Genomic DNA, 23,080 nt, shown 5'->3' on the forward strand with positions numbered 1-23,080 from the left:
AGGCATTTGGGCTGGATGGCTTCCAAAGATCCCTCCACTTGCTGCATTTTGTGATCCACAAGGAGAGTCTTCTAACGAGACACTCTGTGGTAGTTGGTCAAAAGCTGTGCACAAATGAGAAAAAAAAGTGCAACAAGTTTCTGAGTGCAGTTAATAAATAATGTACTCAGTGCTTGAAGAAATGACACATCAAATGTCAAAAATTTGTGTGCCTTTTGTGAGTCTAAAACTCAAAGCGATGTTTCCCAAAACGGGAATGCTTAAGTTATATGTAAGATAATGTTATTTCCAAACAAGATGAAAGGGTTGCTCTCATTCTGGTCCTCTTTCCAGTCTCCATTTCAAGGCACAAGTCTCACTCTGCTGCTCACAAGTCTTTACCACTTCTCCGGCATTCTTTAACCTAACAGAGTAGTCTCAGTCATAAGGCCTGCAGCAAGCCCCCGTTCCAACTAAAATTCCATTACTGTATAGTTTTGTTTTAACTGTATCTATCTGTGAGCCTTCTGATTATAGCAAGCGAAAATGGTTTTCAATTTAAAGCAGTACTATACGTTAATAGCTAGTCTCTACAAATGTAAGTGAAAAAGTGAGTTAATTTAAAGAAATAGTAGAGGTGGGATTCGGACCTGGTGCAGCAGAAGGATATAGGACAGTGGTACTCACTGAATTTTGGAAAACACTTCCCTGAGAGCTTCCACTAGTCTAAAGGCAGGTGGAGGAGAAGTTGGAAGAAAGAGAGGACATTAAGGAAAGAGAAGAATGATAAGAGTATAAGATGAAATGCACCTTGCATGTCCACCTTAAATACAGTAGGCTCGCCTGCCTCTTTAGGGGGCTGTTCTGTGGAGACAGAGGGCCATCCAGGACTCCACAGGGCCTCCTGGGATCAGGCCAGAGAGGTGGCAATCTTCCAGCACAAAGAAGCATGCAGGACCTGATTTGGAGGTGGCAGGAGTACTCAGAGGTTATTTTGGGAGCTGGAAATTTAATCCTCTGGACTTCTTACCTCCCCACCTTTAGCCAAGTCCACCGGCAGCCTCCTTTTCCTGAGACTGGTGGTGTGAGGTAGGACAGATTTTACACTGTCCAAGTTAAGATAGCATAGCCTTTCCAGGAAGAGGATATTTTCTTCTCCTCTGGCCTCAGAATGAAGTTCAAAGAGCATATACATGTTAGGGATTTTATAAATGAGTTTCAAGGTTAAAACAATGTTTTAGAAGACTTGAAATTATTTTCTCTTTAAAATAGTGCAACCCAAGACGTGAAGGAGGGCCAAATTTTTAAAAACATAGAAACAAAAATCCCTTTAAATGAAATTGGATAATTATTGGCGATAAATGATAGTATTAAAATAGGTTTGGATTAAAGTCAAATAAAGCAACTTGAAGGAAAAATTTCTCCCTTGTTCCCATTGGGGTTTTCCTTAGACCCACATTGTTAAAACGTGAAAGCTTTATTCTAGGCACAGGTTAGTGACAGTTACCTGGAGATCTGAAAAACAATTTGGGCCTTATAGCAGATGCTAATAATAATAATAATAATAATAATAATGGAGGAGAGTTCAAACTGAAGAGACCTCATAGTTTCAGACCTGATGGGTAAGAGATGGGAGATGAAAGTAGAGGTAGGAAAGAATGAATATCCTAACAGGGGGCAGTAGAGCTGCAGAGCAGGATTACATTATATAATCCTGCAGAGCAGGATTCTATTTATTGATTGTGTGCCAGGCACTGTAGTAAGTGCTTCATGTGCGTTGACTCAATGAATCCTCACAAGATTTTTGTGGAGTAGAGATGGTTTTTATACTCAGTTATAAGTGATGCAACCAAGACACAGAGAGGCTAAGTAAATTGCCAAAATTCACACAGCCAGTTATTAAACAGGGATGGATGCTTGGCACTTTCCCTGGTGTGGCAGGTTGCGTGGAATGTGGGTGATAGGTCACACTGAAAGACGCAGGATGAAAGCAGGTAATCATTTCTCAAAATCATGCTGACAAACTAAATAGTGGGTCCAAACTAAAAAGCATAAAATTCAGTAGGAATATATTTAAACCAACAATTCAATTTTTACAAATATTTATTGAGGGCCTACCTTGTGTTAGGCACTGTTCTAGACACTAAGGCGTTGGAGAACAAAACAGACAAAAATCCCTGTCCTGGAATTTATATTCTTGTAAGAGCAGAATAAAAATAAATGGCATAGAAAGTAGTATGTTAAAAGGTGATAGGTGTTGGGGGTGGGGAACTGAGCAGCGTAAGGGGATGGACTTGTGAATTTTGAATGGGGATTTCTGTGTAGGCCTCATGAAGAAGGTAAATCTGAGCAGACTCACTGGAGGAAAATGGACATCAGAAGAACCCTCTAGGCCTATACAAAGGTCCTGAGGTTGCATGTATATATAACATGAGGTAGCCTGGTATATACAATGTACAGTCTATTCATATGTCCTGAAATTTACCTTCAGAGGAATGAGATGAGCAAAGTAAAGCAAAAATTATGTTTTGGGATAATAGCTCCTGTTTATACTTCCTATGTTCCAGGCACCGCATTAAATTCTTTACATACATTTTCTCATTTAAGCCTTCAGCAATCCTGTGTGCTAAGATGTTTATACCCATATTACATGTGGAAAAGCTAAGACACAGAAATTTGGTGAAAATCCAGTCAGTTCAAATCCAGATTAGTCCAACCCCAAAGCTTATATTCTTGCCACCATCCTACTTTGCCTCCCATAAAAAATTAATCATTTGCTGAGCACTTCTATGTACATACATAATCTTTAACCACACTACAACTTATGTTTCATCAGGAAGATCACTAACTGAATTGAGAAAATACAGAGAAACGCATAAGGCCAACACTAACCTTACTCTATTAAAAACACCAAGAGTCCAAAATGTCAATGAGTCCTCTCTTCTTTTACCCATTAATTCATCAACTATTTAACAACGACCAATTATATACCAGGCACTATTCTAGGCACTGAGGATATAAAACTCCTCGGCCTCTTGAAGCTTTCATTCTAGTAGACAGCTCTTTCAGCAGCTAATTCTGCAATTACCATTGTTACAGCACTTTAGAATTTTCAAAATGCTTTCGAAGATATTATCTTATTTTAAGTGCCCAAGAAGAAATAAACAGGCTGTTGAATGCTGGACTATCAGACTTAATTATTGATCTCCAGAGCCATGGATGGTAGGCCACTATAAACACCTTTATTGCAGTTACTTTCAATGTGTCTAGAGTTTCATTGTCCTCATCCATTTGTCTTCAACTGTGCTCCCGGAATGAGATGTTACAGCAAATTCACAGGGTGCACCATGAGACTTTTAAAATTTTTGAGAAATGTGACATCTTTTGGACATTTTACAAACTACTGGCTTGAGATAGTTCACATATTTCAATATTAGATTGTGCTACATTCCTTTAGATGATGCGTATCTTTGGAAAGCTAGGTTTTTAAAAATGACCATGATAAAAAGGAAGCACCTCATGAAAATCGATGTGGAACAGGGATTTCTGGTGGCAGAGTTTAATCTGTTTCCAAAGTTTGAGAAGGTGAGTTGTGCTAGACTAGCACACATCTGTTAGTATGTTCATTAAAAAATGACATGAAATTATTTTTCTTTTGATTTATGTGCGTTATTTGTTTAAATGCTCCTGAATTTTTAGGACTTAACTTGTTTGGACCTTACTACGTAATAAATAGAATTGTTTGGTATTTCCAAACAGCTCTGAGGCACTAAGGGCTCATGAAATGAGATGGTTTGGAAACCTCTGTCCTAACCCCAGGATCTTTATTTTTCCAAATCTCTGGTTTTAAATTCAAAGTTGTATCATGAATACATTTTCTTTAAAAGATAGGATTCATTTTCTTCTTAGTGTTTCTCTTCTTTTCAGCTAGCTGTCTCACCAGCCCCTGATAGGTTTACATTGTCCCCTTATGGTAGATGAGAGAATGGTGCATAGCAAGGAAGTGACATCTAGTAAGAGCATAGATTCCCAAGGTCTTCAAACTCCCTGTCAGGGACACCTCTAGTCCAAATTAGGAACAGCTGCCTCTCTCTCTCTCAAGATACCTTTATTAATGGTAAATTTGTTTAATAAGTACACAAACCTACAGTGTGTGTGATACACACATGTCGCCTTAGGTGTTACACATTTGCCCATGGTAGCCCAACTCCCAAGCCTGAATTCCTTCCACCAGACAGGAGTTAATGAGTACCAAGCTCCACCCACAAACTCGTGGGCAAGGAATGTACAGATGCCTGGGTGGGTCAGTTGTTTGAGGGTCTAACTCTTGATTTCAGCTCAGGTCATGATCCCAGGGTGGCAGGATTGAGCCCCACATTGGCTCTTTGTTGAGCGTGGAGCCTGCATAAGATTCTCTCTCTCTCTCTCTCTCTCTCTCTCTCTCTCTCTCTTTCTCTCTCTGTCTCTGTCTCTCTCTGCTTTCTCCTGTATGCTCTCCCTCTCAAATTTAAATAAAGCACACTAATCTTTAATTTTTTTTAATGTTTATTATTTATTTTTGAGAGAGAGAGAGAGAGAGAGGGAGGGAGGGACAGAGAGAGAGGGAGACAAAGAATCTGAAGCAGGTTCCAGGCTCTGACCTGTCAGCACAGAGCCCAATGCAGGACTCGAACTCATGAAGTTGAACACCTAACTAATTGAGCCACCCAGGTGCTCCTAAGTTTACTAAACTTTTTTAAAGGAAGTTTATTTGTTTATTTATTTTGAGAGAGAGAGAAAGTGCAAGGGGGGAGGGACAGAGAGAGGGAGAGAGAGAATCCGAAGCGGGTTCCACACTGTCAGCCTGATGCCAAGATCAAACCCACAAACCTGAGCTGAAGTTGGACACTTAACTGGCTGAGCCACCCAGGCACCCCAAAGTTCACTAATCTCAAGTGTACAGCTCAATAAATTTTTACATACAAATAAAACTATGAAAACACTGCCCTTCCTTCCTTCCTTCCTTCCTTCCTTTCATTTTTTTGGCTTTTAAGAATAAAGCTGCTATGCATTCTTGTACATGTCTGGATTAGTTTTAGAAATCACGTTAACATTCACCTATTTTTTAATCTTATCATCATTGAGATTTGGAAAACTTTTCTCTACAGGCAATAATTGCATAAGGGGGATTTTTCTATTGAGTCAACACTTTGATGTTTGTGACTGTCTCTATTTCTTTTGTGTATAGAAGAAACACTTTCCTCCTTTTTCTAAAAAATGAAAAATTTCATTTCTAAACAATGAAAAATTTTAGAATCATAGAGCCTAAAACAAGTTGAATAGTAGAAAGTATTCTTTAAGAAAACTGTTGAGGTCATCTGTTCTCAGGAACTGTTTAATGTGACTGTCTAAAGTGCTATTTTAAAAGTTATTTTTAAATCTTTGATAAGATTTGGAGAGAATTCAAGCTGTGGGTGCATGTCTCACTATGAAGGCAATGATTTGAGAAGTCTGTCCAGGGGTTAAGGGAATTACTTTGGAGAACATTAAGAACTTGAAACACCTTCATCCGTTTGTCTTATGCTAAGATGCTTTCACTATTTGAAATGATAGAAAAAATCTGCTTCCATCTTAGAAAAGTTGTTTTTAATTTCACGGCCATGCAAGTTTTAATACTATCTGGGGTATATTTGGGGATAACAAGTTAAAGGGGGACCAAGGGGTTAATTAGTGGCTCCAAGTGATACCTGGTTCCCCCCTTATTCCTATGTCCCATTACTATTTTATAGAGGTAAGTAAACACAGGCTTTAGAGAGTTAAGTAATCTGTCTAAGGGCATGTTGCTAGGAAGTGGAGTTGGGATTGAAAGCCAAGTTGTCTGACTGTAGACTCTGGGCTCTTATTAACACACCAGGCAAACCTTTGCTGGCACAGAGTAGACTGTCTCCTTTCCCTCCAGTTGATGGTGGGGCTGTGACCTGGAGCTGGAGTTAAAAACATGACAATAAAGGCCAGGCAAGGAATAAAAATGAGGGAAGTGGGATAGGTTAAGAGGGTAAGAATTAATAATCAAAATAACAACAAACACTTACTGTATGTCACTGTGTGTCAGGCACACTCTAAGTGCTTTACATGTTTTAACTCCCTCAATCCCCTGAATGATCTAATAAGATGGACACTGTTCTTACCACCACTTTACATAAGAGGAAGCTGAGGGCCACAGAGGAGAAATCACTTGTTCAAGGTCACACATAAAGGAGTCTGGCCCAAGAACCCACAGTCCTGTCCCTGGGGTGTGGAGCCACGGGCTTCTGGAGGGGTGCACAGTGGGGCACTAGTGGGGCTTGCCTCCAGCAAAGGGGGAAACTGCTATTCAGCTTCAGATGATTGCCCTGTGGACATTCATGCCCACTGGTAATAGGGAATTTCACATGAAATCTCCCAAGTTTTAAAAGTTAGCCATCAATTAAAAACACAATACCCGAGCAAGACAAACAAACCAAGCCTGCGGGCTGGGTCTGGCCTGCAGGCTTTGAGTCTGTGATCTAGTTACCGGGAGTGTGAGTTTTCAAGGCATGAAAGGATACACGAGCTTGGTAACATCCGTATATTGGCTTCTGAATGTAACTCAGAACTGTGTTGACAGCAAGTCTTGTGCTGTGAGAGCTAAGTGCCCTGACTCCTCACAAAAGGCCTTTGTGAGTGGACGCCAGTCACCACCACATCGCTGGCTATCCGTATCTTAAAATACCAGGGCCATGAGGCAGGAGTTTCATTTCTACAGGATCTTTAGATTACAAACCAGTATTTTCATCTGGTTTGCAAAAGCCTAGCCTAGATTGATCAGGTTCTCGATATTATTACCTTTCTAATTCTGGGCAGACTTAAAGTGGTCCTGAAATCATCTTGCCTGTGCACTATTTACTTGTATTCCAATTTTCCCTTTTTTGAAGACTATCCTCCCTGGATGGCTTTGGAAAATTTAGAATCTAACAAAGTATGTAAGACAATTTCAAAAGCCCATTTATCCACAAAAAAATAATCTGTTAAACTAAATGGGATTGGACACTTCCAAGATTTCTTTTCCCTCTTAATATGTGTCACTTGTTTATAGTTGTTCTGTCGCTAGCTGGCGTGTAGAGGAGAACCAGAGGTTTTAAACAAAAAGCTTACTAGGCAACATTGTTAGAATTTTGTTTCTTTTACTTCATTTCCACCTGCTTCAGGCCTTGATATTCACACTGGGCATGTATTCTAGGTTCTTAGGAAAAATTTTTATTTTTATTTTTATTTTTTATTTCTAGGAGAGAGAGAGACAGCGTGAGCAGGGGAAGGTCAGAGAGAGAGGGAGACACAGACTCTGAAATAGGCTCCAGGCTCTGAGCTGGCAGTCAGCACAGAGCCCGACGCGGGGCCGGAACCCACGAACCGCGAGATCATGACCTAAGCGAAAGTCGGACGCTTAACCAACTAAGCCACCCAGGCGCCCCTAGGGAAAAAATATTTAAGCACTGTTACTAGTTTCTTAGGGCTTTCATAACAGACGACAACTGTTGGCTTAAACAACAGAAATTTATTCTCTCACGGTTCTGGAGGTTAGAAGTTAAGCTGTCAGCAGGGTCACACTCCATCTAAAGGCTCCAGGAAAGAGTCTTTCCTTGCCTCTTTCTTCCTAGTTGACAGTCCTCAGAGTTCCCTGGCTTATCCCTGAATTGCATCGATTTCTACTTCTGTCATCACATGACCTTCTCCCCTGTATCTGGATCCAAATCTCTCTCACCTTACCAGGACACCAGTCACTGCATTTAGGATCCAAACTAAGCCAGAATGACCTCATTTTAACCTGATTACATCTGCAAGGAGCCTATTTCCAAATAGGGCACCACAGGTTTGAAGTGGACATGCATTTTGGGAGAACACTGTTTAAACCAGTGCAAACATCTATTAGTAACTTCTACAAAAATAACCAGGATAGGTACAAAACAGAATTCTTAAAATTAATCATTAGACGTGACTTGAAATAAAAGCCAACAATCAGCTGTCATCTTGAAAGTGCATACCTTCCTAAAACTTTACGGTAGGCATTTTGGGTATTAATGTGATTGCTTCCAACTTCTTCTTACCTTTTCCACTTTCATTATCTCTTTTGCTCTATTTTCTTCGTTGAATTGTTAAAATTTCTCTTTTATCCTGCTATATTCTATGAATTTTCATAAAACACCTGATGCTTTTCTGGAAGAAAGAATGGTAATGGTAAATAAATGAAATAATAAATAATCACTGTTAATTTGATGGTAGTGTTGAGATATTGGCCTCCATTTGAGAACAAACTCATTATGAGAAGCTTTCTAACATGAAAAAATGCCAGTGTGGATCTCAGAGTGATGTCTCTAATTGCCTAGACCTTTTTGCATTAGGTATCTGCATGAGTTATAACTCCTTTGTGAAGATAAAAAGGCTGCTGCAAGAAATTGCCCCAGTGCTGTAAGAGCTGTCAGACTGGAGGGCATCTCAAATGAGATTAATGATGTCTGCCTTAATATAAGATTTAGCATAACCAAGATTGTGGATTCTGCAGAAACCTGTCAGCACTCATTTATTTGGAATAAATATTATTTTTAATTAAAGTCCTAAGGTAGGTTATTCCTGAACTAATGAGATCTGCAGTGATTTCCTTCGGGAATTAATTTTCCTTCTTAATTCTCAGTCATTTTGATGATTATGGTTCATTCACTCTTAGGCATGGCAGTCAGTTTTATAAGACATGCTGATTTCTAGCTAAAGGCACTAAATAACCCTCTGTTTTCACATGGCACTCTGATTTTTAATTATATTTATCATTTAACTCAAACTCTATTATAGGTTTGTCTGTCCAACTTAGCTGTATATGGTGAGTTGGCTTTATAAAATAAGATCACTCACAAGAGAATAAAGCTTCATGCTAAGTGAAATGACAGGAAACATAAAATCAGAAAATTATAGCATGCTATTTTAACCCCCCCCCTTTTTTTTAAAATCAATTCTGGGTCTTTGCTAGGCACTGTGCTGAGTGTTTTATACACATAGACTCGACCTCACCTAGGAACTCTGCAAGATAGGACTTACCATTTCTGTTTAATGATCATGGAACACAGATTTAGGAAGTAGAGCAGAGGTTTAACTCAATAGCTCATGTTCATAACACCATGCCACGAGGCCTCCATGGTGACAACCACCCAGCTTGCAGCAGACCTGCATATAAACATGAGTGCTTTACCAGTATGTGGTTCAACCAGATTTTCAGTGACTCAATAGCATTGCTGTTTTGACTACTCTTGCTATGCAGCAAACCACCCCCAAACTTTGTGTCACAAAGCCATTCTATGACACTCACAGATTCCATGGTTAAGGAATTTAGACAGGGAAACAATGATGGCTTATTGCTGGGCCTCAGTTAGGGAGACTCAGAGGTTGGAGTTGACTTACATGCAAGTTATTGGCTGGAACCTCAGTTGGGACTATAAGCTGCAACACAAACCTGTGGACTCTCCGTATTGCCTGGTTTTTCCACAACAGGGAAGCTCTTGGGTAGTTGGTCATCTTATATGACAGCTCAGGGCTCCAAGGGTGAGTATCCTGAGAATTAGGCATGGGCCTTTCCTAAACTAGACTTGGAAGTTATGCTGTGATACTTCTGATGCATTCTTTTGGTTAAAAACAAGTCACTAAGACTGACCCAGATTCAAGGAAGAGGACTTGGCCCCTCACTCCTTAATAGGAAATGTATCAAAGAATTTGCAGACATGTTTTAAAGCCATTGCAGTGGAAACAAATCCTCTACTACATGCTGCTATTTCTGGCTTACATGTTGGAGCTGGAGTGCTCCTCTAACTCTCTTGCTGGACCCCATCCCTTCTGTCAATTTACGTGGTTTCCAGACATATAAGCAAGGGCACGCTTCAGGCAAATGTGCCTCTATTATTACTTGGGGATTCTGCCCCTAATTTCTAAATAATCTGCTACCCAATGCCTTGGCTGGGAAAGAGTAGAAGCATTAGTAGACCTCTTTTCAACCATTTCTTCTAAGGATAGAAAGAGGCAGACTGTGCCTCCCATTTACCTTAGATGGTTTCTCTTGGTCTTTCAGGAGCAAGAGCAGTCTAAAAATTTAAGATTTATTGCTTCACTCACATGCAATCATGCACTTGGTTAATTCAATCTTTAGCAAATTAAAATATTTGTTGACAGGACTCTGCTGGTGAAGACAGAAAGCATTGATCAAGGTTGCTGGATAAATGTAGAATTGGAATTGAATTCAGCATTTTCCATGTTGTTACAATATAAGATGAATAAAAGGGCTTTTTTTTTTTTCCTTTAGAGGAGAAAAAGTTGAATAAAGACACGGAGACTACTTAAATGTAAAAGGAGGTGTTGGGCACCAGAGTGAAATTGATGATTTGGTGCCTCCTTTCCCTGGACCCTCATTCAAGAGATCATACTATTATGACATAAAGTCATGCTGAAACATGCATGCTGGATCTCTCTTAAGCTTCAGAGGACTACTCTTAATTGATTAGTATTGGCCTGGAATAAAGCTAAGGAGCAACAGTAATTAGGAATTCTTGGGCTCTAAATTCCACTTGTTCACTTCATATTTGAGATGTTTGCACATAAAGCTATTGCTGTTACTGCTTAATATAACTTCATGAAAAAAGTACCTAGTAGCCTTTGGAGAGCTGGGAAAAAGAACATGCCCCCTTTCCCCCTCCCACCAGCAGTATTCCTTGAAATTGTTTTCTGAATTAATAGGAATTTGAATGAGTAGATGGGCTATGTAGCGGGGTTTCTTCAGGATTTTACTATATTTTTAATTGTTTTTTATTATAATTCCAGTATAGTTAACATTTAGTGTTGTATTAGTGCAGGTGTGCAATACAGTGATTCAACAATTCTATACATTACTCAGAGCTCATCAGGACAAGTACCTTCTTTAATTCCCATCACCTATTTTATCCATTTCCCTCCATGCCCCCAACCCCATTGGGAACCATCAGTTTGTTCTCTATAGTTAAGAGTCTGTTTCAGGATTTTATTATTTTTAAGGGAAATATTATCTTATGATTCATAATTATCAGAGTATTTTTTACTATGATGAGCTAAAACACTACATTTCCCAATCTTTCTTGTACTAGGAAAGTAGTCATTTGATTAAGTTGTAGTTGGTGTGGTATAATCTTCCAAGTCTCTTTTATTTTTTTAATTTAAACTTTAGTTAGTTAACATACAGTGCAATATTGGTTTCAGGAGTAGAATTCAGTGACTCATCACTTACAAACAACACTCAGTGCTCATCACAAGTGCCCTTCTTAATGTCTATCACCTATCTAGCCCATCTTCCACCTCCCTCCCTCCATCAACCCTCAGTTTGTTCTCTATCACTAAGAGTCTCTTGTGGTGGGGCACTTGGGTGGCTCAGCTGGTTAAGCGTCTGACCCTTGATTTCGGCTCAGGTCATGATCTCGTGGTTTGTGAGTTTGAGCTCTGCATGGAGCCTGCTTGGGATTCTCTCCCCCTCTCTCTTCTCTTCCCATGTACATGCTCTCCCTCTCTCTCAAAACAAATAAATAAACTTTAAAAAAAGAGTCACTTATGGTTTGTTTTTGTATCTCCTCTTCCCCCCCTAACTTATGTTCATCTATTTTGTTTTTTAAAATAATACATGTGAGTGAAATCATATGGTATTTGTCCTTCTTTGATTGACTTATTTTGCTTAGCATACATAATCTCTTCTTTATCCATTCATCAGTCATTGAACATTTGGGCTCTCTCTATAGTGTGGCTATTGTTGATACTGCTGCTATAAACACTGGGGTGCACGTACCCCTTGAATCTATATTTTTGCATCCTTTGGGTAAATGCCTAACAGTGCAATTGCTGGATTATAGAGTAGTTCTATTTTTAGTTTTTTTGAGGATCCTCCATATTGTTCTCCAGAGTGGCTGTACCAATTTGCATTCCCACCAACAGTGCAAGAAGGGTTCCCCTTTCTCCGCATCCTCGCCAACACCTGTTGTTTCTTGTGTTGTTAATTTTAGCCATTCTGACTGGTGTGAGGTGGTATCTCATCATGATTTTGATTTGTATTTCCCTGATGATGAGTGATGTTGAGTATCTTTCCATGTGTCTGTTAGCCATCTCGATGTCTTCTTGGGAAAAGAAAAAAGACATCTACTCGTGTCTTCTGGCCATTTCTTAACTGGTTTATTTGTTTTTTGGGTACTGAGTTTGATAAATTCTTTATAGATCTTGGATACTAAACCTTTATCAGGTATTTCATTTGCCAAAACCTTCTCCCATTCTGTAGGCTGCCTTTTAGTTTCGTTAATTGTTTCCTTTGCTGTACAGAAGGTTTTTATGTAGATGAGGTCCCAGTAGTTCATGTTTGCTTTCATTTCTCTTGCCTTTGGGGACCTGTCTAGTAAGAAGTTGCTTCAGCTGAGGTCAAAGAAGTTATTGCCTGTATTCTCCTCTAGGATTTTGATAGTTTCCTGTCCCACATTTAGGCCTTTCATCCATTTTTAGTTTATTTTTGTGTATGTGTAAGAAAGTGGTCCAGTTTAATTCTTTTGCATGTTGCCATCCAGCTTTCCCAACACCATTTGTTGAAGAGACTTTTTCCCATTGGATATTCTTTCCTGCTTTGTCAAAGATTATACAGTTGTGGGCCAAGTCTTTTTTAATCTTAACTTCTTAGTCTTTTTAAAAGGGAGACTGTACATCCTTTATGCTGCCTGGAATGTGGGCCTGTGGAATGTGAGAATGCTGGATACAGCTTCAGCCATATTGAAGCATGTGGTGGAAGCCATCTACTGAAGATGGTGGAACAAGAGCCCAAGTCCCTGACATATGAATCCATCACAGCTGTCTTTAAGTGTCCTTTACTTGAGAAAGAAACATTTTTTCTTATTTAAGCCAGTTTGTTGTTGCTATTGTTGTTATGCTAGGAAGACTGGGAAGGACTGTTAAGAATGGTCACATTGCAGGGAAAGACAAAGTAGCAGCATAACAGGAGAGGTAGATTCTTTACATTCAAAAACTGGTTGCATATGGATGGCTTGGCTTTCCTTTTGTGTTTCTTAAAAGCTTTTTTAGGGGCACCTGGGTGGCTCAGTTGGTTGAGCGTCCGACTTAGGCTCAGGTCATGATCTCATGGTTCATGGGTTCAAGCCCCACATCGGGCTCTGTGGCGACAGCTAGCTCAGAGCCTGGAGCCTGTTTCAGATTCTATATCTCCTTCTCTCTCTGACCCTCCCCTGCTCATGCTGTCTCTTTCTCAGAAATAAATAAAACATTAAAAAAAGATTTAAAAAAAGCTTTTTTAATGAAAAAAACCCCTGCAAATCACAAAAATGTTGAACGTATTACTTAAGAAAAATGTTAATTCTTTTTGTTTGTTTATTCATTTATCTTGAGAGAGAGAATGTGAGCAGGTGAGGTGCAGAGAGAGAGAGGGAGAGAGAAAATCCCAAGCAGGCTCCACACTGTCAGTGCAGAGCTCGAGGTAGGGCTCAAACTCACAAACTGTGAGATCATGATCTGAGCTGAAATCAAAACTTGAATGTATAATTGACTGAGCCATCCAGGTGCCCTGTAAAAGGTTAATTCTTGGTATAACTTTCATGATCTACATTCTTTTATCAAGATATTGCTTGTATTTATACAAGGATAGCAAATGAGTAGGTTTAATAAATTGTATGAGACCATTCGCTAGCTGGCATATTAAATTATATAATTTCTAGAAAACATATACATGAAGCTTGAGAAAAAATTTAAGTGCTTAGAAACAGAATTATTAAGTACTTAGTAAAATAGTGGCCATTCACCTTTAATGTACACATTCCACATTCGAACTAGAGTCCAATATTCAAATCCCCCAATAATATTTAAACATTAGATTGATTTTTTTGACTCCCAAAAATGTATTAAAAATTCATTTTAGTTTCATGCTGTCTTTACTGGTAAGAGGACAGACATTTTTTCCAGAGATTGTGAGAATTTTAAGGTAGTTTCTCAAAAAAATAAACAAAAATAGATAAAACATATTTTTATAGTTCTTTTAAAGCTCTCTAAGGTCTGTGTAAATGCCTTTCAAAGGAACTTAGAAATTAGCTGAATAATGTCTCTTGGGAATTACATTGCACAGTTATTATAGCAAGATGAAATGCTTTGAAATTGGAACTTCAAGTAAAGGACAACAAATAAAAACTGAGTCTCTGGTATTTTCTAGGCTGCGGTGAAATGCTAACATATTTGTTACTCTTATTAATTATAAGGAAGGGAAGTTAAAAGTCTCTGAGCATCTTTTCTGAAAGTAAACCCATATGACCTTAGAAACAGAAGCATGTTTGTAAGGAAAACAGTGTGAATGTGAAAAGATTTTCCCCTTCAAGTGTTTTTGGTGGAATAGCTATTAAGTAACACAGGACAGGCTGATTTTGCTCTATGGTAGGCATACAAATTTTACTTTTAATTTTTTAAAATGTTAATTTATTTTTGAGAGAGAGAGATAGAGTATGAGTGGGGGAACGGCTGAGAGAGAGGGAGACACAGAATCTGAAGCAGGCTCTGAGCTGTCGGCACAGAGTCCAATGTGGGGCTTGAACTCATGAACTCACTTGAACTCAGATCATGACCTGAGCCGAAGTTGGATGCCTAACTGATTGAGTCACTCAGGTGCCCCTGCAAATTTTTTTTAATGAAATATTTTAAACACAGAGAAAAGCATATTCATGGGAGATTATCATCTTAGATGACTTTCCATTTTCACCTCACATAGTGAGATTCCAGATGATTCAAATACACAGCATTTTGAGCAGAATCATGCAGCAGAAACGTGCTGGGCCCATATACACAGCATTTTGAAAAAGGTATTTTTTCAATTTATTAATAAATTAGTTATCATTTGAGTTATCTTCTCCAGGTCAATTAGACATACCGTAGGAGAAAGAGAAAAGAGAAAAGCTACTACAATGCTGCTAAATAAACAATCCAGTTACAGAATTTGTGTAAAAAAAATCTACCTAATCTTTAACAATAGTCATTCATACATTGTGCTAGTATTTGGAAAACATCTATTTATTTCTCAATTATTTATAATTCCAATTCCATTTTCAATTTATGGCATAATTTTTGTGGAATACGCACAGATAGCCTATAGTTATGGGGTTTATGGAAGACATGGGATTTTAGCAGTTCATTTTAAAAAGATCATGAAGGGAGCCTGCACTCTACTATGTTTTTTACACTGTGGGATTTAAGCTCAAGTACCATGTTACAAGATGCTGAGAGGGTTAGGGTCAGTTCAGTTCATCATTCTGTCTGAGAGCTGCAGCAGGATCATTTTGCCATTCCTTCTCAAGCTCTAAAAATAAAATGGTACATTGTTGAGTTTACTGTGGTGTATTACTATGTTGGTAGCCTTTATTTCTTGAACACTGGTCTATAGCTTGCAAGGACAGCAACCATAGGAGACAGCGGGTGGACCCTGAATGACCACATCCACATCATTTGAAATATCATTTAAGCAATAAAAAAATTAGACCAGAAAGTCTGGTGTAGTATAGAGCCAGTAAGATCCTTGCTTGAACTCTGTCCCATTTGTTGTAGTCCCAAATGCAACAGAAAGGCACTCTACTTACTGATGACATTTTATTTATTATAGAATTTTTTACTGTGGTAAAATAAACATAACAATTACCATCTTAAACTGTTTTTAAGTGTACAGTTCAGTGGTACTAATACATTCATATTGCTGTGAAACTATCACTACTTTCTATCCCCATAATTCTTTTCATCTTGTTTTTTAATTTTTAAAGATTTTTTAAAGAGTAATCCTTCCACCCAACGTGGGACTTGATCTTATAAGCTGAAGAGTTGCATGCTCTACTGACTGAGCCAGCCAGAAGCCCCTGTTTTCAATTTTTTTTTAATATTTTATTTATTTCAGAGAGAGAGACAGCATGAACAAGGGAGGGTCAGAGAGAGAGGGAGACACAGAATCTGAAACAGGCTCCGGGCTCTGAGCTAGCTGTCAGCACAGAGGCCGACACGGGGCTCAAACTCACGAACCGTGAGATCATGACCTGAGCCAAAGTTGGATGCTCAACTGACTGAGCCATCCAGGTGCCCCCAGGCTCCCCTGTTTTCACTTTGTGTTAAATAGACTGCTCATTCAACATGGACAAATCCATCCTTTCTTCATTGGAAAGTATTTATTGAAAGACTTCTTTGTGTCAGGAATGAGCTAGATCCTGGGGGTCCAATGATAGCAAAAAAAACCCAAAAAACAAAAAACAAACAAACAAACAAAAAAAAACCCACCAAAAACCTTGGAAATCTAGGTGACAGAACATTTTCTTTGATTTAGGGAAAAAAAAAAACCCATGAATTAAATATATTGATCAATGTCTAGCCCTAAGAAAAAGGTGAAGATGATTAGAGAATTCACAAAGTGCTCTTTCTTATCTTCATTTTTACTCCCGTTCTGCTATAAAGACTCAAATATTTTCTTTTTTCTTTAAGTTTATTCATTTATTTTTGAGGGTAAGGGGAACCCAAGCAGGCTCTGTGCTGTTAGAGCAGAGCCCAGCATGGGGCTCAATCTCAAGATAATGAGAGCATGACAAGACCTGAAACCAAGAGGCAGTTGCTTAACTGAGCCACCCAACTACCCCTCAAATATTTTCTTATGCAGATGATTTGCTTTTCGAATATTCCATAAAGGAGTTCCAAGAAGTAAGGCTTACATTTAAATGATGGCGTTTAAACATTTTCTAAATAATTTAAGTACTGTATCAATTGGGCAATAGCCAAGAGCTGGTTTAAAATTCCTTCTGTAGTAATAGGAATTTGGGGGTAAAGAAACGGGGCAAGGAAGGAGTAACATGGGTACAAGAATTCCCAATCAATTCATCCATAGTTTAGTGATCAAAAATGTCATGTCTTGTTCCATTTCCAGCTTTTATTACTATCTTATTTGTTCACTTAAAGATTTTCGGATGCCCAAACCAAAGGAAAATTTGGAATAGGATCTAACCACGGGTAAGTGAACCTTGTCCTTTAGTTCCAAATAGTTGCTTTCTATAAGGATACACAGTGGAAAAACAGAGTATCAGGGAACACAGTGATCTACATAGTGTGCATGGTCTTATTGGCAGATACCTTTTTCAGAGGTACTGAAAGTCTCCTTTCAGCTACCTTTGTCCATGTTGGCTCATGTATCTTGGTGGTGATGTGAGACTGTTGATGCTAGTGGCCACCAAATGAAGGCTTGCTTATTCACCCAATTCCCCACCAAAAGGAAGAAATGGTCAGAGAAAGCCAAAGGGTAACTAAGAACCTACAATTTTTCCTGGATTTTTTATAAGATTGAGAGGCAGGGCCACTTGGGTCTTTCATGAGAGGGATTCTTCCCTGCATTAGCACTGTGACAGTTCCCAGCCTTCGAGGTCAACTTGTAGGAAGATGGAGGAGGGTGGCTGTGAGTCCCTGTGGCTCCAGGAGCTATCTTGTTTTTCAAGTCTTTGTCAGTTGTGATTTCTTCCATGAAGTCTTCCTTAATTTTTTACCTTGGAGTAATTTCTCTCTTCTCTGCAACCATGTCCTTCCCTCTGCCACTATGTATTAGTTATATCATATTACATGTCTGGGTTTCATAACTAAGCCTTGTGGAGGCAGGATCCCAACCAGGTTCACCTGTGTATATCCAACTGCATGTACTGTGCTCAGCACAAACTAGGTATTCAAAAAAAGGTTAATGAACAAGTGGGTCAATTTGTCTGAAGGCCTGAGGTCCCTCCAGTAAGTAGATGGCAGGTCATTAACTGCAGAGCAGGTAGGATTTCCTGTGTTCTTGACAGGGAGGGGAGGGGATGGAATCCATTAGCCATGGCATTTCAAGCACATACATATGGAGTACACGGATGTTGAGGTACAGCTTTTGCACCATTACTCATTCCATTATTTGTTCCATATTTCATTAAGATGGCTACATGCCAAAATGTTGTCTTGATGTAAATAGTATACTTTTTCTATAAAGGGCATTCTTTTATGTTATTTTACTGAAAAACCAAAGAAAGCAGGTCCACTACTAGCATCCTCACTTTAATGTGAGGATGCTGAAGGGAAGCAGGTGAATGACTTAGCATTCTCATTCCATTTTCCTTGAGACAACAGTCAGAAATGGAAACCTCACTTATATTACTAGCACTCATCATTTTGTATGAAATCAACATTTCAAGAAACACTGAGGTTTCATGTTAAGTCCAAATTGTTATCATTAGTCAAGTGACATGAAAGGGATTATTCTGTTTTATAGACTCATTATATTAGGATATTAAAGAAAGCCAGGATGCCTCACCTAGCTTGAGTATGGTGATATATTTGATAGTGTTCTCTGAAGTCTTTCTCATTAAATTTGATTTGGCTTGTGTGGTAATATTGTAGTCTTCAACAGGAATGTAGGTAAATGAAGTTAATAATACATTAAAATGAATCATACTGGAAATCAGGAAGGAGGGGGAATAGTGTTTGAGTTTCTGCAGGGAGTAAAGTTTAGTTAATTAAAAAAATAACTTGACTATCTCTATGAAAAATTTAGCTTTAAAATACAAACCGATTGTAATTTAAACTTCTGTATTTGGGCTATTTGTCACAAAGGAACACAGGTGTTAAACATAATTAAAGTATATAATAATATTTTCACTATATTATACATAAGGACCATCAGGCATAATTGAGGAAAAAAATGCCAAATCCACCAGGTTCTCTGGAGAAATGCTAGTGGCTCAAATGACAACCCAGTCTTGCCTAGACCACTAAAGTATACTTTCCAAACAGGTGAGAGTACTTTTACTGTTTACAAGTTATGCAAAGAATGAAATACAACATATGTTAAAAATTGTAAGCCCTTTTTTAGTCACTAAAAATGTGTCTACCTATATTAAAAACCATAAAAACCTGAGTTTATGCTGGGCACTTTTGCTTAGAGCTAAAAAGAGAAAAACACTAGGCATGTACTTAGAATGTGACCCATTTTTGTATGAAATCAAGTATTTTGTCATCAGTCTATTATCCATACCTTTTGTAACTGGAATCTTTATATTTTTTAACGTCTTTAACAGGAATTAGGGTTGTAGTAGTCTCAAATATAACAAAGATGGCTTTAAACTGTCCTATATAATCTTCTCCCACACACTTTTCATGTGTATCTTGTATTCTGAGGTATCATCTTCAGAGAGACTAAATTAGAGTGAGACCAGATGACAGAACAAAATAGGAAGAAAATATTCATGGCAGCTGTTGAAAACTAGTTTTGTAAGACAAGGCCTAGAAATACTTACCTCTGACATGTTTAGTATGGGCTGCATAGTTGATTTTCATTCAGCTACTAGAGAAAGGTGTTCTACAATGACAGACAGCCTTCTCAAAATTACAATTAGCTGGCTTCCTCTGCAGGGAACAGCAGTTGCTTAAGTAAGGCTGATGTAAGAGCTCTTTTCCGGCTTCCTCAGAAATGATTTCCCTATCTTGGGTTTCTTTTCTTTTTTTTTTTTAATGTTTTATTTATTTCTAGGAGAGAGAGAGATATTTTTTCTTTTTTTCCCCCTATCTTGGGTTTCTAAAAGAAGGAGTTGGGATCTGCTAAAAGGAACACTTAGTAAATGCTGATCTCTAAGCAAAAATCATCAATTTATTTAATTGTCAATAATTTTTTTCAAAACATGCTTTTCCTTTAAGATTGGTTAGCTTTTTATTCTGCCTAAATTTTTAAAATAAGGTGAAATAAAAGATTCAAAAATGGTTTCATAATACATGGAAGATGAAATCTCATACGTATTGGATATAGTTTGATTCTTACATATGCATGATTAATCAAAATTGTGTCCTTACACGACGACTGATATCTTCCAAATTGTACTCAGAGACACTACTACATACCATTTATTTTATTATCACTGATATGTTTAAGATTAGCTTAATTAACAGTATGACATTTTCATGCATTGTTAAATTTCACACTAGTTTTACTATTCACAATGTTTGATTAAGTTCAATCAACAAATATTCAAGCATATGTGAAAAAAGAATGAAATGGTATTACCTTTTCATATAATCAGCTAACTGCTTTTTAAGAGTAAAAAGTTAATATTGGGACTTAAAAACCTAAATATCCAATGTTATTATCAATTCAACCAAATGTACTTCACTTAGGCCACAGGACTGCCCATTAGCCTTTCTTGTCGGAGAGCAATTAATCTCTTGAACCACTTTTCCTCAGCATCAGCTTTCTCAATAAATAACTGAAAAAAGAGAAAGGAAAAATGTTATTGTTTGCCAATAGCTTGGATTTGCCCTTACATAACATGAATTATAGAAAACATCTTTATAGAATACATCTTTTGGTGCAAGATTTGGATACTTCTCAATTTAACAACTGACTTTTCAATTGAAGATATTCTATTTGGAATTAATGCTCAGAAAGTCTTGGAGTAAAAGCACTAGTATCACCATTATTTGTTAATAATTTTACATCTATCTTGTGAAGTATCTCCTCTCCTCTTTATCAGAGACACAGTGGAATGATGTCACTTTCAGAGTACACAGCAAAATATGTGAGTCAGTGACATGTTCAGTCAGTGAACCAAGTGGAGCTGAACCAGAATTAGATGTTTTAGTGCCAGATTAAAAAGAAAACAAAACTCTTCTTTTTTTGGCTTACTTTTGTTAAGCACAGAAAGAACACTTCCAAAAGCCAGACAGCATGATTTGGGCCACACCAGATTCAACATAACTGCTCTAAGGGATGGGGGTCAGCTGTTTATTTCTAACAAAGAGGAACATATGAATCCTTTTCCTCCAATGGTCTTGTCATCAGCATAAAGGGACAGCAGTTTGAATTAATTTCAGTCGACTAGACTTCAACTGACATTCTTAAGACTTAAGGCTCTTACATTTGGATGGGCCAGAGAATTGTCATCTTGGTACTTGATGGCAGTGGGGATACTGCTAGGGTCTATTTCTTTTTCAGCACTGGGTGGATCAGCAACTACTGATGCTGGTCCTGATGCTGCAGCTGTGTGCTTCACGTCACCAGGCTCCACCGACTGAAACATAAAATATGTTATTAATTAGATCACATATATACAATTAAAAGTTTGCTTTAATAATATTTTTGATTTTGAAGAGCAATAGTTCATTTAGCCTCCTTTGAGACAATATCGATCATAAAAAGACCCTAGGTTATTGAATAAGAAACAATTATTTGTAAAACAAGCAGATACAAAAACATTGAGACATGTTTTATCTTTTTTTACGATCAGCATATTTTTCTTAAGAAATTGGTACTTAGGAGTCCATACTATAGAAAAATATATTTCATAAATCTAAATTGTATTAGTTAAAACATGCTTGTGACAAATCTCCAGCATTCAGTTAGCCTCTTTAGATATAAAAAGGAAATTCAAAGGTTATTTTGTTTTTGCTTTTTAAATAACAGCCTCAGTGAGATATAATTCACATATCGCTATTCATATAGCTTTTAGCATAGCATATCCATGGAGTTTTGCAACCACCACCACAAGCAACTTCAGAATATTTTCATCATCCTCCCAAAAAAAGCCCATACCCAGGGTGCCTGGGTGCCTCAGTCGGTTAAGCATCCGACTTCAGCTCAGGTCATGATTTCACGGTTCGTAGGTTCGAGCTCCGCATCAGGCTCTGTACTGACAGCTAGCCCAGAGCCTGGAGCCTGCTTCAGATTCTGTGTCTCCCTCTCTCTTTGACCCTCCCCGGCTCACACTCTCTTTCTCTCTCTCAGAAATAAATAAAACATTAAAAAAATTAAAAAAAAAAAAAAAGCCCATACCCATTAGCAGTCACTGCTCCCTACTTCTCCCAGCCTTCCCATCCCTATGCAAACACTCATCTACTTCCTATCTCTTCGGATTTGCCTATTCTGGAGACTTCATATAAAAGAAATCATACAATATGTGGGTTTTGTTTTCTGTTTCAGCTTCTCTCATTTATTATTACTTTTAAAATATTTTTTGAGAGGGAGAGAGAGTGAGCAAGCACAAGTTGGGGAGGGGCAGAGAGCAAGAGGGAGACAGAATCTGAAGCATGCTCCAAGCTCTGAGTGCAGAGCCCAATTCAGGGCTCAAACTCACAAACCATGAGATTATGACCCAAGCCAAAGTTGGATGCTTAACCGACTGAGCCACCCAGACACCCTGGCTTCTTTCACTTAGCACATTTTCAAGGTTCATCCATGAAAGGCTGAAGCATGTGTCAGTAAGCCATTTCTTTTTATTGCTGAATGGTATTCCGTTACAGACTATTAGGAGCCAGGCATTGTGCTCAGTGGTGGGCACATGAGGACTCATAAATCATCGCTGCTGCCCGGAAGGAGCCAGCAGTGTTGAGCTTTCTCAGGATAATTCCAATACACCCCTCCCTGAGAAAGAAGACCAGGGAAGTGGCTGATTCACAGCAGGTCTGCAGGGATAATATGAAATGGACTAGATGAGAAGCTGGAATTGAAGTTAAAGTACTGGTTCTTATGCCCAGTTTTTGAACTTCCATTTTCTTGACTTTAGCTAGTACTGAACATCCACTTTTCTAAATGAAGGGTAAAATAGATGTCACCAGGAAAACATCTAGAAAGTGAAATCTACATGAATCAGTTAATCCTTTCTTAGAATGATTTATCTTAGAACTGGTTATCCATCTATTTAGTATTTCATGAGCGCTAGTAATTGTTAAGCACTGGATACCAAGGGAGAGTAAAATAGATATGTTCCCGGCCCCAACTAAACATTACATTTTGCTAATGGGACTGACAAATTACTAACAAATAAAAATAAAAATAAATACATAATCACAAACTGTAACCAGGGACATAGAGATACTTAGAGAAATAACTGTTAAATATGATTTGGAAGTAGTCTTCTAGTATTGTGAGGCCAATACGTTTCCCCCCAGGTGTCAAACAGTTCTATGTCTCCAACACACGGGCCTGGGAGCCCTGGTGGTATTAAACTCACCCTTTATAAAACCGAGGACATGTAACAGTAAAGCCCAACAG

The 23,080-nt window shown here is 38.2% G+C and overlaps 1 protein-coding gene and 1 long non-coding RNA gene across 2 annotated transcripts in view; both read right to left on the reverse strand.

The window, feature by feature from the left end:
* Window positions 1–5,589: 5,589 nt before the first annotated feature.
* Window positions 5,590–9,242, reverse strand: LOC144244202 (uncharacterized). Its single transcript, XR_013338864.1, has 3 exons — window positions 9,064–9,242; window positions 8,082–8,190; window positions 5,590–5,942 (listed from the first exon to the last, which is right to left on the reverse strand). It is a non-coding gene; the product is annotated as an uncharacterized LOC144244202 (long non-coding RNA).
* Window positions 9,243–19,667: 10,425 nt separating this feature from the next.
* The window catches only part of RSRC1 (arginine and serine rich coiled-coil 1), a 414,718-nt gene continuing 411,305 nt past the window's right edge, over window positions 19,668–23,080 (reverse strand). Inside the window, exons 9-10 of the mRNA XM_077779431.1 lie at window positions 20,949–21,101; window positions 19,668–20,297 (exon numbers count right to left, since the gene is read on the reverse strand). Of these exons, the coding sequence (XP_077635557.1) occupies window positions 20,205–20,297; window positions 20,949–21,101 (246 nt within the window). The 3' untranslated portion in view covers window positions 19,668–20,204. The remainder of the gene's footprint in view (window positions 20,298–20,948; window positions 21,102–23,080) is intronic.

The sequence above is a fragment of the Crocuta crocuta genome, unplaced genomic scaffold (assembly GCF_008692635.1).
Source record: "Crocuta crocuta isolate KB4526 unplaced genomic scaffold, BGI_CrCroc_1.0 scaffold426, whole genome shotgun sequence".
In the NCBI taxonomy this organism is placed as follows: domain Eukaryota; kingdom Metazoa; phylum Chordata; class Mammalia; order Carnivora; family Hyaenidae; genus Crocuta; species Crocuta crocuta.